Source organism: Entelurus aequoreus, linkage group LG25 (assembly GCF_033978785.1).
Source record: "Entelurus aequoreus isolate RoL-2023_Sb linkage group LG25, RoL_Eaeq_v1.1, whole genome shotgun sequence".
Taxonomy (NCBI): Eukaryota; Metazoa; Chordata; class Actinopteri; order Syngnathiformes; family Syngnathidae; genus Entelurus; species Entelurus aequoreus.
The window spans coordinates 6,187,928-6,202,063 of NC_084755.1; the positions used below are offsets into that span (position 1 = coordinate 6,187,928).

General features: G+C 47.0%; 1 protein-coding gene across 1 annotated transcript in view; it reads right to left on the reverse strand.

Annotated features, from left to right (window-relative positions):
- Positions 1–6,643: 6,643 nt before the first annotated feature.
- Positions 6,644–14,136, reverse strand: part of LOC133642173 (phospholipase B-like 1) — a 28,496-nt gene continuing 21,003 nt past the window's right edge. Inside the window, exons 7-12 of the mRNA XM_062036240.1 lie at positions 11,959–12,103; positions 11,694–11,894; positions 9,132–9,272; positions 8,879–9,064; positions 7,829–7,935; positions 6,644–7,763 (exon numbers count right to left, since the gene is read on the reverse strand). Of these exons, the coding sequence (XP_061892224.1) occupies positions 7,587–7,763; positions 7,829–7,935; positions 8,879–9,064; positions 9,132–9,272; positions 11,694–11,894; positions 11,959–12,103 (957 nt within the window). The 3' untranslated portion in view covers positions 6,644–7,586. The remainder of the gene's footprint in view (positions 7,764–7,828; positions 7,936–8,878; positions 9,065–9,131; positions 9,273–11,693; positions 11,895–11,958; positions 12,104–14,136) is intronic.

Here is a 14,136-nt window from a genome sequence, read left to right on the forward strand (position 1 = left end):
ACACACACACCGTGTGTGCGGCTCCACACTGTGTATGGACACACACACCGTGTGTGCGGCTCCACACTGTGTATGGACACACATACCATGTGAGCGGCTCCACACTGTGTATGGACACACACACTGTGTGTGCTGCTCCACACTGTGTATGGACACACACACCGTGTGTGCGGCTCCACACTGTGTATGGACACACACACCGTGTGTGCGGCTCCACACTGTGTATGGACACACACACCGTGTGTGCGGCTCCACACTGTGTATGGACACACACACCGTGTGTGCGGCTCCACACTGTGTATGGACACACACACCGTGTGAGCGGCTCCACACTGTGTATGGACACACACACCGTGTGTGCGGCTCCACACTGTGTATGGACACACACACCGTGTGTGCGGCTCCACACTGTGTATGGACACACACACCGTGTGTGCTGCTCCACACTGTGTATGGACACACACACCGTGTGTGCGGCTCCACACTGTGTATGGACACACACACCGTGTGTGCTGCTCCACACTGTGTATGGACACACACACCGTGTGTGCGGCTCCACACTGTGTATGGACACACACACCGTGTGTGCGGCTCCACACTGTGTATGGACACACACACCGTGTGTGCGGCTCCACACTGTGTATGGACACACACACCGTGTGTGCGGCTCCACACTGTGTATGGACACACACACCGTGTGTGCGGCTCCACACTGTGTATGGACACACACACTGTGTGTGCTGCTCCACACTGTGTATGGACACACACACCGTGTGTGCGGCTCCACACTGTGTATGGACACACACACCGTGTGTGCGGCTCCACACTGTGTATGGACACACACACCGTGTGTGCGGCTCCACACTGTGTATGGACACACACACCGTGTGAGCGGCTCCACACTGTGTATGGACACACACACTGTGTGTGCGGCTCCACACTGTGTATGGACACACACACCGTGTGTGCGGCTCCACACTGTGTATGGACACACATACCATGTGAGCGGCTCCACACTGTGTATGGACACACACACCGTGTGTGCGGCTCCACACTGTGTATGGACACACATACCATGTGAGCGGCTCCACACAGTGTATGGACACACATATTGTGTGAGCGGCTCCACGCTGTGTATGGACACACATACTGTGTGTGCGGCTCCACACTGTGTATGGACACACACACCGTGTGTGCGGCTCCACACTGTGTATGGACACACATACTGTGTGTGCGGCCGGACTAAAAAAAAAAAATACAGTGTCAGCGTTGGTGATTGGCATTAAAAGGCATAAATTGGCGAGGGTGGTCACAAACTTTTTCAAGAAAATTGGTGGATACTTATTGGTCGGCACATCCTGATTTAAATTTGAATTTTTAAAAATGATTATTTATAGTTTTTCCACTGAGGGCCACACATGCATGAGGGAACCATTTTCATATTTTTTCATTTTTAAAACCAATACCATTTTTTTCCGCACTATAGAGCGCATCGGTACATAAGCCACACCCACTAAGTTTTATTTCCCATACATTAGCCGCACCGGGCTATAAGCTGCAGATATATTCCTTGTGAAATGACTTATTTACACTGAAATGTTTATTTACATACCTTACTTGTTTCCAAACGGTGTCTGTAACACGGCAGTAAAACGGCTGATCAAACAAAACAGAAGTCATGGTCATGGAGCCACTAGCTGCGCAAGCTAGCTCTCCAATCAGCTAAACAGACTCAATAACTCCACGCTGACGTTTTGGTGAATTTACTGAGGAATTTGTGAAAGTGAAACTAAACAAAAAGAATGCCATTGTAAATTAACAATACTAACACAGACAATTGTAAATGTTAGCATATTAGCTAATGCTAACAACGCTAGCTTGATTACATTACGATAGCATGTACAAATAAGCATGACAACACTCCTGCAGACATCACACATGGGACACTTTAGTAAGTAAGAATAGTTGTAGTTATATTGTAAAACTTACAAACCTTGCTTGGACTGATGAATGATGAATCTATACGAGTAGAAACGCTATGGACGGCTAGAGGACTGAACTGCACTTCTACTTCCGGTTGAAAGCTCTACACCTGCAGTGAGCAAACTGGTCCAAAAGATGGCACCGTAGCACCAACAATAACACGACTTGTCAGTGTCTCTGCGTGTGTTTCATGACAACTATTTGCTTTTATAAGCTGCAGTGTTCAAAAAGTAGCCGCTTATAGTCCGGAACTTCGAGTATGTTGTAACTATCAGGGCTTCCCTCAATGTTGGTGACTGTTAAAGGTCTCGGGACCCCAGATGTTAAAGGTCTCGGGACCCCAGATGTTAAAGGTCTCGGGGACGCCAGATGTTAAAGGTCTCGGGGACGCCAGATGTTAAAGGTCTCGGGGACCCCAGATGTTAAAGGTCTCGGGGACGCCAGATGTTAAAGGTCTCGGGGACGCCAGATGTTAAAGGTCTCGGGACCCCAGATGTTAAAGGTCTCGGGGACGCCAGATGTTAAAGGTCTCGGGGACCCCAGATGTTAAAGGTCTCGGGGACCCCAGATGTTAAAGGTCTCGGGGACGCCAGATGTTAAAGGTCTCGGGGACGCCAGATGTTAAAGGTCTCGGGGACCCCAGATGTTAAAGGTCTCGGGGATGCCAGATGTTAAAGGTCTCGGGGACCCCAGATGTTAAAGGTCTCGGGGACGCCAGATGTTAAAGGTCTCGGGACCCCAGATGTTAAAGGTCTCGGGGACGCCAGATGTTAAAGGTCTCGGGGACGCCAGATGTTAAAGGTCTCGGGGACGCCAGATGTTAAAGGTCTCGGGGACGCCAGATGTTAAAGGTCTCGGGGACCCCAGATGTTAAAGGTCTCGGGGCCCCAGATGTTAAAGGTCTCGGGGACGCCAGATGTTAAAGGTCTCGGGGACGCCAGATGTTAAAGGTCTCGGGGACGCCAGATGTTAAAGGTCTCGGGGACCCCAGATGTTAAAGGTCTCGGGGACGCCAGATGTTAAAGGTCTCGGGGACCCCAGATGTTAAAGGTCTCGGGGACCCCAGATGTTAAAGGTCTCGGGGACCCCAGATGTTAAAGGTCTCGGGGACGCCAGATGTTAAAGGTCTCGGGGACCCCAGATGTTAAAGGTCTCGGGGACCCCAGATGTTAAAGGTCTCGGGGACCCCAGATGTTAAAGGTCTCGGGGATGCCAGATGTTAAAGGTCTCGGGGACCCCAGATGTTAAAGGTCTCGGGGACGCCAGATGTTAAAGGTCTCGGGGACCCCAGATGTTAAAGGTCTCGGGGACCCCAGATGTTAAAGGTCTCGGGGACGCCAGATGTTAAAGGTCTCGGGGACCCCAGATGTTAAAGGTCTCGGGGACCCCAGATGTTAAAGGTCTCGGGGACGCCAGATGTTAAAGGTCTCGAGGATGCCAGATGTTAAAGGTCTCGGGGATGCCAGATGTTAAAGGTCTCGGGGACCCCAGATGTTAAAGGTCTCGGGGACCGCAGATGTTAAAGGTCTCGGGGACCGCAGATGTTAAAGGTCTCGGGGACCGCAGATGTTAAAGGTCTCGGGGACGCCAGATGTTAAAGGTCTCGGGGACCGCAGATGTTAAAGGTCTCGGGGACCGCAGATGTTAAAGGTCTCGGGGACCGCAGATGTTAAAGGTCTCGGGGACCCCAGATGTTAAAGGTCTCGGGGACCGCAGATGTTAAAGGTCTCGGGGACCGCAGATGTTAAAGGTCTCGGGGACCCCAGATGTTAAAGGTCTCGGGGACCGCAGATGTTAAAGGTCTCGGGGACCCCAGATGTTAAAGGTCTCGGGGACCCCAGATGTTAAAGGTCTCGGGGACCCCAGATGTTAAAGGTCTCGGGGATGCCAGATGTTAAAGGTCTCGGGGACCCCAGATGTTAAAGGTCTCGGGGACGCCAGATGTTAAAGGTCTCGGGGACCCCAGATGTTAAAGGTCTCGGGGACCCCAGATGTTAAAGGTCTCGGGGACGCCAGATGTTAAAGGTCTCGGGGACCCCAGATGTTAAAGGTCTCGGGGACCCCAGATGTTAAAGGTCTCGGGGACGCCAGATGTTAAAGGTCTCGAGGATGCCAGATGTTAAAGGTCTCGGGGATGCCAGATGTTAAAGGTCTCGGGGACCCCAGATGTTAAAGGTCTCGGGGACCGCAGATGTTAAAGGTCTCGGGGACCGCAGATGTTAAAGGTCTCGGGGACCGCAGATGTTAAAGGTCTCGGGGACGCCAGATGTTAAAGGTCTCGGGGACCGCAGATGTTAAAGGTCTCGGGGACCGCAGATGTTAAAGGTCTCGGGGACCGCAGATGTTAAAGGTCTCGGGGACCCCAGATGTTAAAGGTCTCGGGGACCGCAGATGTTAAAGGTCTCGGGGACCGCAGATGTTAAAGGTCTCGGGGACCCCAGATGTTAAAGGTCTCGGGGACCGCAGATGTTAAAGGTCTCGGGGACCGCAGATGTTAAAGGTCTCGGGGACCCCAGATGTTAAAGGTCTCGGGGACCGCAGATGTTAAAGGTCTCGGGGACCCCAGATGTTAAAGGTCTCGGGGACCGCAGATGTTAAAGGTCTCGGGGACGCCAGATGTTAAAGGTCTCGGGGACGCCAGATGTTAAAGGTCTCGGGGACGCCAGATGTTAAAGGTCTCGGGGACCCCAGATGTTAAAGGTCTCGGGGACGCCAGATGTTAAAGGTCTCGGGGACCCCAGATGTTAAAGGTCTCGGGGACCCCAGATGTTAAAGGTCTCGGGGACCCCAGATGTTAAAGGTCTCGGGGACGCCAGATGTTAAAGGTCTCGGGGACCCCAGATGTTAAAGGTCTCGGGGACCCCAGATGTTAAAGGTCTCGGGGACCCCAGATGTTAAAGGTCTCGGGGATGCCAGATGTTAAAGGTCTCGGGGACCCCAGATGTTAAAGGTCTCGGGGACGCCAGATGTTAAAGGTCTCGGGGACCCCAGATGTTAAAGGTCTCGGGGACCCCAGATGTTAAAGGTCTCGGGGACGCCAGATGTTAAAGGTCTCGGGGACCCCAGATGTTAAAGGTCTCGGGGACCCCAGATGTTAAAGGTCTCGGGGACGCCAGATGTTAAAGGTCTCGAGGATGCCAGATGTTAAAGGTCTCGGGGATGCCAGATGTTAAAGGTCTCGGGGACCCCAGATGTTAAAGGTCTCGGGGACCGCAGATGTTAAAGGTCTCGGGGACCGCAGATGTTAAAGGTCTCGGGGACCGCAGATGTTAAAGGTCTCGGGGACGCCAGATGTTAAAGGTCTCGGGGACCGCAGATGTTAAAGGTCTCGGGGACCGCAGATGTTAAAGGTCTCGGGGACCGCAGATGTTAAAGGTCTCGGGGACCCCAGATGTTAAAGGTCTCGGGGACCGCAGATGTTAAAGGTCTCGGGGACCGCAGATGTTAAAGGTCTCGGGGACCCCAGATGTTAAAGGTCTCGGGGACCGCAGATGTTAAAGGTCTCGGGGACCCCAGATGTTAAAGGTCTCGGGGACCCCAGATGTTAAAGGTCTCGGGGACCCCAGATGTTAAAGGTCTCGGGGATGCCAGATGTTAAAGGTCTCGGGGACCCCAGATGTTAAAGGTCTCGGGGACGCCAGATGTTAAAGGTCTCGGGGACCCCAGATGTTAAAGGTCTCGGGGACCCCAGATGTTAAAGGTCTCGGGGACGCCAGATGTTAAAGGTCTCGGGGACCCCAGATGTTAAAGGTCTCGGGGACCCCAGATGTTAAAGGTCTCGGGGACGCCAGATGTTAAAGGTCTCGAGGATGCCAGATGTTAAAGGTCTCGGGGATGCCAGATGTTAAAGGTCTCGGGGACCCCAGATGTTAAAGGTCTCGGGGACCGCAGATGTTAAAGGTCTCGGGGACCGCAGATGTTAAAGGTCTCGGGGACGCCAGATGTTAAAGGTCTCGGGGACCGCAGATGTTAAAGGTCTCGGGGACCGCAGATGTTAAAGGTCTCGGGGACCGCAGATGTTAAAGGTCTCGGGGACCCCAGATGTTAAAGGTCTCGGGGACCGCAGATGTTAAAGGTCTCGGGGACCGCAGATGTTAAAGGTCTCGGGGACCCCAGATGTTAAAGGTCTCGGGGACCGCAGATGTTAAAGGTCTCGGGGACCGCAGATGTTAAAGGTCTCGGGGACCCCAGATGTTAAAGGTCTCGGGGACCGCAGATGTTAAAGGTCTCGGGGACCCCAGATGTTAAAGGTCTCGGGGACCCCAGATGTTAAAGGTCTCGGGGACCCCAGATGTTAAAGGTCTCGGGGACCGCAGATGTTAAAGGTCTCGGGGACCGCAGATGTTAAAGGTCTCGGGGACCCCAGATGTTAAAGGTCTCGGGGACCGCAGATGTTAAAGGTCTCGGGGACCCCAGATGTTAAAGGTCTCGGGGACCCCAGATGTTAAAGGTCTCGGGGACCGCAGTCAATACAGAGTTACAAATGTGTTACTTCAATATCTGTAGATAAACTTCAGCTGTATCTCTTGACATAAAAGTGGAGATTTTTTTTTGGTTTATGTTTCTCGTCTTTTTTATCAAAACCCTTTTTTTAATAGGAAATAACTAAATAATGCAAAACAAATATTCAAAGTGTCATTTTTAATGTGAAGTAATTGTAACCTTAGAAGAGTCAATCATTCATAACTAAAATGCTTTTGGTTTATTCATATTTCTTTTAAAACAATGACAGTAAAAAAAAGATCCAAAAGGCCTCCACTTATAAAAGTCTTAAAAATAAGTCATATATATATTATTTATTTTTCTGATAAGTTGAACCCACAACTTATTCCTTCCACCTTCACACGTTGATGGTGGTAGTTTCAATTCATTTGTACTTTTAAATCTCTAGAGCAACTTCCCATGTGTTTATTATAAGTTGTTATTCTTTTCTGAGCAATGAGTTTCAAAGTAAAAGCCTGCCTACTCTATTGCAACATCTTCTTCTTAAATTACACCTCTTTTCAAAGTAAAAGCCTGCCTACACTATTGAGACATCTTCTTCTTAAATCACACCTCTTTTCAAAGTAAAAGCCTGCCTACACTATTGCAACATCTTCTTCTTCAATCACACCTCTTTTCAAAATAAAAGCCTGCCTACACTATTGCAACATCTTCTACTTCAATCACACCTCTTTTCAAAATAAAAGCCTGCCTACACTATTGCAACATCTTCTTCTTCAATCACACCTCTTTTCAAAGTAAAAGCCTGCCTACACTATTGCAACATCTTCTTCTTAAATCACACCTCTTTTCAAAGTAAAAGCCTGCCTACACTGTTGCAACATCTTCTTCTTAAATCACACCTCTTTTCAAAATAAAAGCCTGCCTACACTATTGCAACATCTTCTTCTTAAATCACACCTCTTTTCAAAATAAAAGCCTGCCTACACTATTGCAACATCTTCTTCTTAAATCACACCTCTTTTCAAAGTAAAAGCCTGCCTACACTATTGCAACATCTTCTTCTTGAATCACACCTCGTTGCTCTTTTATTACCCTTTTAAAGTGTTTTGGGGCTCCTATTATCTGCTGCTTTTGGACCCCCGTGTGGCAGGACACAATCACGGGCGGAAGAGGACAGGCTGCATGTTGACGAAGGTGAAGTTGTAGAAGGCAGGTAGACCCTGGTGGCTCACCTGGCTGAACTTCTCCCACCTGAAGGGCGGCAGTCCGTCCTGTGTGGTCGGCCCGTTCAGCGCCTGCGCCTGGAACCTGCCCGCCATTTGGAAGTCCGTCACCTGCCCAAACACAACAAACATTTGAAGCTGAACAAGGCGGCGTGTGATCTTCTTGTGATGCGTGCCTTGGTGTCATAGCAACCGCCTGGCGAGGGCTCTTCTGCCTTCAGGTCGTTACGGCAACAGATGGACTTGCAGGGGTTCCCTTGAGAGTACGGGTCCTTCTTGTAGTCTGACGGAGAAAGACCAGAGTTACGAGCGCCACGTCACAACTTTAATAACAAGTCGGTGACCATGGGTTTTATTTTGAAGAGTATCAACTTATACGACCCAATCCAAACAACTTTTCCCACAAATGGTGCAAATAAATCATAACCAAGACAAAAAGGTAACACATTACTCACCTCCTGCTCATCGAACTTTGTTGATATTATAAAACACGTACGATCATCATTCAAAAGTACACCACAATGCATGATGGGTAATATACAAAACACTCTCCACACTTTTTATTTATTGTTTATACGTCAGCATGTGATGTGGGGTGATTGAATGTCACATCTAGTCTTAGACTTAGATTGTTACATCTAGTCTTAGACTTAGATTGTTACATCTAGTCTTAGACTTAAATTGTTACATCTAGTCTTAGACTTAGATTGTTACATCTAGTCTTAGACTTAGATTGTTACATCTAGTCTTAGACTTAGATTGTTACATCTAGTCTTAGACTTAAATTGTTACATCTAGTCTTAGACTTAGATTGTTACATCTAGTCTTAGACTTAGATTGTTACATCTAGTCTTAGACTTAGATTGGTACATCTAGTCTTAGTCTTAGATTGTTACATCTAGTCTTAGACTTAGATTGTTACATCTAGTCTTAGACTTAAATTGTTACATCTAGTCTTAGACTTAGATTGTTACATCTAGTCTTAGACTTAGATTGTTACATCTAGTCTTAGACTTAGATTGGTACATCTAGTCTTAGTCTTAGATTGTTACATCTAGTCTTAGACTTAGATTGTTACATCTAGTCTTAGACTTAGCATTTCACCCATCCATCGTCCATCCCAACGACTGTTGGCAAAGGTCTGACTTCTTGCACCCCCCTAGGGCCAAACCCTCCTTGTCCGGAGGGTAAGTAGGTCATCAATGTGCAGGGAGACCACAACTCACCATTGAACCTCATGATGTGCTTTAAGGAGTCCAGATCCTTGACGTGGGCCTGGTCACGGCGGAAGATCTTGGCCCTGGGGCACAGGTCGTAGGAGAAGTCCTGGCCGTAGTGCTGCCACATCAGCTGGTAGCCACTCAGCCGGTAGATGTTCTGGTGGAAGGGGACGTTGTAGGACGGCCAGTAGCCTGTCGGGGTTCACGTTGGGGCGCGTTCAAGTCTTCGTCATTTTGGGCACAGGTGTGGGGGTCTTACCCAAACGCAGCGCTTGGGTCTGGTCCGAGTACTCCACCAGCCCAGGGATCTGCTCCACCACAGTCAGGGCACCGTCACTGATACTGTGGCCCAGCTTGACTTTGCTCCTGTCCAACACCATGTACTGATTATTGTAGGTTCCTGCAGCACATACACATCCTTTCACCTTAACCAATCACAACACAGTAGGCGTGGTCAGCAGGGAACTTTCACATTTCAATCCTTTGTTTTCCAACACTGAGCTGTGATGTCCAAGTCTTTACTTCCACTCCTGGGTCTCATTGGCAAGTACTGTACTGGTTATATTGGCAAGTACTGTACTGGTTATATTGGCAGGCTGTTGCAGTTCCAAGACAATAGATGGCAGTAATGTACAGACTTAGATGGCAGTAATGTACAGACTTAGATGGCAGTAATGTACAGACTTAGATGGCAGTAATGTACAGACTTAGATGGCAGTAATGTACAGACTTAGATGGCAGTAATGTACAGACTTAGATGGCAGTAATGTATAGACTTAGATGGCAGTAATGTATAGACTTAGATGGCAGTAATGTATAGACTTAGATGGCAGTAATGTATAGACTTAGATGGCAGTAATGTATAGACTTAGATGGCAGTAATGTATAGACTTAGATGGCAGTAATGTATAGACTTAGATGGCAGTAATGTACAGACTTAGATGGCAGTAATGTACAGACTTAGATGGCAGTAATGTACAGACTTAGATGGCAGTAATGTATAGACTTAGATGGCAGTAATGTATAGACTTAGATGGCAGTAATGTATAGACTTAGATGGCAGTAATGTACAGACTTAGATGGCAGTAATGTACAGTAATGTACAGACTTAGATGGCAGTAATGTACAGACTTAGATGGCAGTAATGTACAGACTTAGATGGCAGTAATGTATAGACTTAGATGGCAGTAATGTATAGACTTAGATGGCAGTAATGTACAGACTTAGATGGCAGTAATGTACAGTAATGTACAGACTTAGATGGCAGTAATGTACAGACTTAGATGGCAGTAATGTACAGACTTAGATGGCAGTAATGTATAGACTTAGATGGCAGTAATGTATAGACTTAGATGGCAGTAATGTATAGACTTAGATGGCAGTAATGTATAGACTTAGATGGCAGTAATGTACAGACTTAGATGGCAGTAATGTACAGACTTAGATGGCAGTAATGTATAGACTTAGATGGCAGTAATGTATAGACTTAGATGGCAGTAATGTATAGACTTAGATGGCAGTAATGTACAGACTTAGATGGCAGTAATGTACAGTAATGTACAGACTTAGATGGCAGTAATGTACAGACTTAGATGGCAGTAATGTACAGACTTAGTCAGGACGTAGACTTTGGTCTGTCTTGGTCTAATATTTTACCTAACTACTATTTTATACCTGCATTGTCCTTTCCATCCTTTGTAACTGAGCTATTGTGTGGAACTATTTCCCTTGTGGATCATTAAAGTTTGTCTAAGTCTAAGTCTATTTTGTTGCGCCCTACAACGAGTTAATACTGCAAGTATTGGACTTATTACACACCATCTTAGGTGCAGTTTGGATGACCAAATTTGGGGGTATTGAAACTGCCATGTAAAATGGCTAATGCTAATCGGCAACATGTCAATTGTAAATCCAACATTTTGTACTTTCAAGCGCCTTCTTCTTGCTTTGTGGGCAGGGACAATTGGAGGATTACCTGGAGCAGTGTTCCTTCACCATAGGGCCCATTGTTGGGCCGCCAGTGACCCCTAGAGGATCGCCAAAAAATGGTCTGTATGGGCCTCAGTTGTAATACACATTTCCACCACTGGGGGCAGTAATGACAATATCAAACAAACAGAAGAAGTCTGGAGCTAAAGTTATAGGAAATATTAAAGCTTTATTTTCATTAGCACTTTAATTGTATTGGAAGTTCATCTAAGAAAGATATTCATTATTAATTGACTTGATTTATTTTCACAAGTCCCTTCTTACGCAGTATATTTAGTTAGTACTTATTTCTCTAATCATCCTAAGGTTAAATAAATCATAATCTTCCATGTCATCATCAACACAAGGTTGTAAACTGTAAGTAGGTTAGATGTCATTATTAAATGTTGGAGTCTGTAGTGGAAAAGTTGTGCCCCGAGGTCAAAAAGGTTTAGAATCACTCGTCCGCTCTGAGTGCTTGGCTGCTTGTTTCCCAGCCAAGTGCTTATGCTTTTGCAAGCGGACGTGTAGGTATGGAATGATGGCACCGTTTGGTTTTATGTGACTTGGTACGCGGTGTATTCTGTGCCAATTGAAGTAGCGTATGCCGAGGCTGTGGAATGCCAGCGTTTTGGCAACAAGGAGAAGAATGCAGATTTGTTTTGGCAACAAGGAGAAGAAAGCAGATTTGTTTTGGCAACAAGGAGAAGAAAGCAGATTTAGTCTGTACACAATTTGAGTATTTCTTCAAAGAAACTTGACAAGGACGTCCTTCTAAAAGCCCCTGAAAAGAGCAGGAAGGGTTCCTTCATGCCCTGGTGATGTTCCTCATGTGGTGGTCAGGTCCACTCACCAGAGTTGTACTTGGAGAAGATGCTGGCCCACTCCTCTCCTGTATGCGCCAAACTGTGGGCCAGTCGGACCCTCTGCCAGGCCAGCAGGCTTTTGGGGGTGAGGGCGCGGAAAAGGGAGGAGTTGAAGACGTTGTTGGTGGTCTGCGTCATCATCAGACCGCTCCCCAGGAGGTAGAAGTCATCCAGGGACACCAGGAAGCCTGAGGGAGGCGTTCAGACCTGTCAGAGTGGCCTGTGGGCCCGCCTGGGCCACCTGAGGCATACCTGGATAGCTGCTGAAGGACAGCTTGCCAGTGGCCGTGTGCGGCTCGCTGATGTGGAAGTCCCAGTGTTTGTAGATACGCATGGTGGCGGCGTACGTGTACCAGCTGGAGTGGGCGAAGAGGAGGTTCTCGAAGCCCGGCAGCAGCTGATGGAAGCAAACATTGGTGCGGAGGTTTAAGAACATCAACTCACTCAGGACAAACATTGGTGAGGAGGTTTAAGAACATCAACTCACTCAGGACAAACATGACAGACATTGGTGAGGAGGTTTAAGAACATCAACTCACTCAGGACAGACATTGGTGAGGAGGTTTAAGAACATCAACTCACTCAGGACAAACATTGGTGAGGAGGTTTAAGAACATCAACTCACTCAGGACAAACATTGGTGAGGAGGTTTAAGAACATCAACTCACTCAGGACAAACATTGGTGAGGAGGTTTAAGAACATCAACTCACTCAGGACAGACATTGGTGAGGAGGTTTAAGAACATCAACTCACTCAGGACAGACATTGGTGAGGAGGTTTAAGAACATCAACTCACTCAGGACAGACATTGGTGAGGAGGTTTAAGAACATCAACTCACTCAGGACAAACATTGGTGAGGAGGTTTAAGAACATCAACTCACTCAGGACAAACATTGGTGAGGAGGTTTAAGAACATCAACTCACTCAGGACAAACATTGGTGAGGAGGTTTAAGAACATCAACTCACTCAGGACAGACATTGGTGAGGAGGTTTAAGAACATCAACTCACTCAGGACAAACAGGACAAACATTGGTGAGGAGGTTTAAGAACATCAACTCACTCAGGACAAACATTGGTGAGGAGGTTTAAGAACATCAACTCACTCAGGACAAACATTGGTGAGGAGGTTTAAGAACATCAACTCACTCAGGACAGACATTGGTGAGGAGGTTTAAGAACATCAACTCACTCAGGACAAACATTGGTGAGGAGGTTTAAGAACATCAACTCACTCAGGACAGACATTGGTGAGGAGGTTTAAGAACATCAACTCACTCAGGACAAACATGACAAACATTGGTGAGGAGGTTTAAGAACATCAACTCACTCAGGACAAACATTGGTGAGGAGGTTTAAGAACATCAACTCACTCAGGACAAACATTGGTGAGGAGGTTTAAGAACATCAACTCACTCAGGACAAACATGACAGACATTGGTGAGGATGTTTAAGAACATCAACTCACTCAGGACAAACATTGGTGAGGAGGTTTAAGAACATCAACTCACTCAGGACAAACATTGGTGAGGAGGTTTAAGAACATCAACTCACTCAGGACAAACATTGGTGAGGAGGTTTAAGAACATCAACTCACTCAGGACAAACATGACAGACATTGGTGAGGAGGTTTAAGAACATCAACTCACTCAGGACAGACATTGGTGAGGAGGTTTAAGAACATCAACTCACTCAGGACAAACATTGGTGAGGAGGTTTAAGAACATCAACTCACTCAGGACAAACATTGGTGAGGAGGTTTAAGAACATCAACTCACTCAGGACAAACATTGGTGAGGAGGTTTAAGAACATCAACTCACTCAGGACAGACATTGGTGAGGAGGTTTAAGAACATCAACTCACTCAGGACAAACATTGGTGAGGAGGTTTAAGAACATCAACTCACTCAGGACAAACATTGGTGAGGAGGTTTAAGAACATCAACTCACTCAGGACAAACATGACAGACATTGGTGAGGATGTTTAAGAACATCAACTCACTCAGGACAGACATTGGTGAGGAGGTTTAAGAACATCAACTCACTCAGGACAAACATTGGTGAGGAGGTTTAAGAACATCAACTCACTCAGGACAAACATGACAGACATTGGTGAGGAGGTTTAAGAACATCAACTCACTCAGGACAGACATTGGTGAGGAGGTTTAAGAACATCAACTCACTCAGGACAAACATTGGTGAGGAGGTTTAAGAACATCAACTCACTCAGGACAGACATTGGTGAGGAGGTTTAAGAACATCAACTCACTCAGGACAGACATTGGTGAGGAGGTTTAAGAACATCAACTCACTCAGGACAAACATGACAAACATTGGTGAGGAGGTTTAAGAACATCAACTCACTCAGGACAAACATGACAAACATTGGTGAGGAGGTTTAAGAACATCAACTCACTCAGGACAGACAT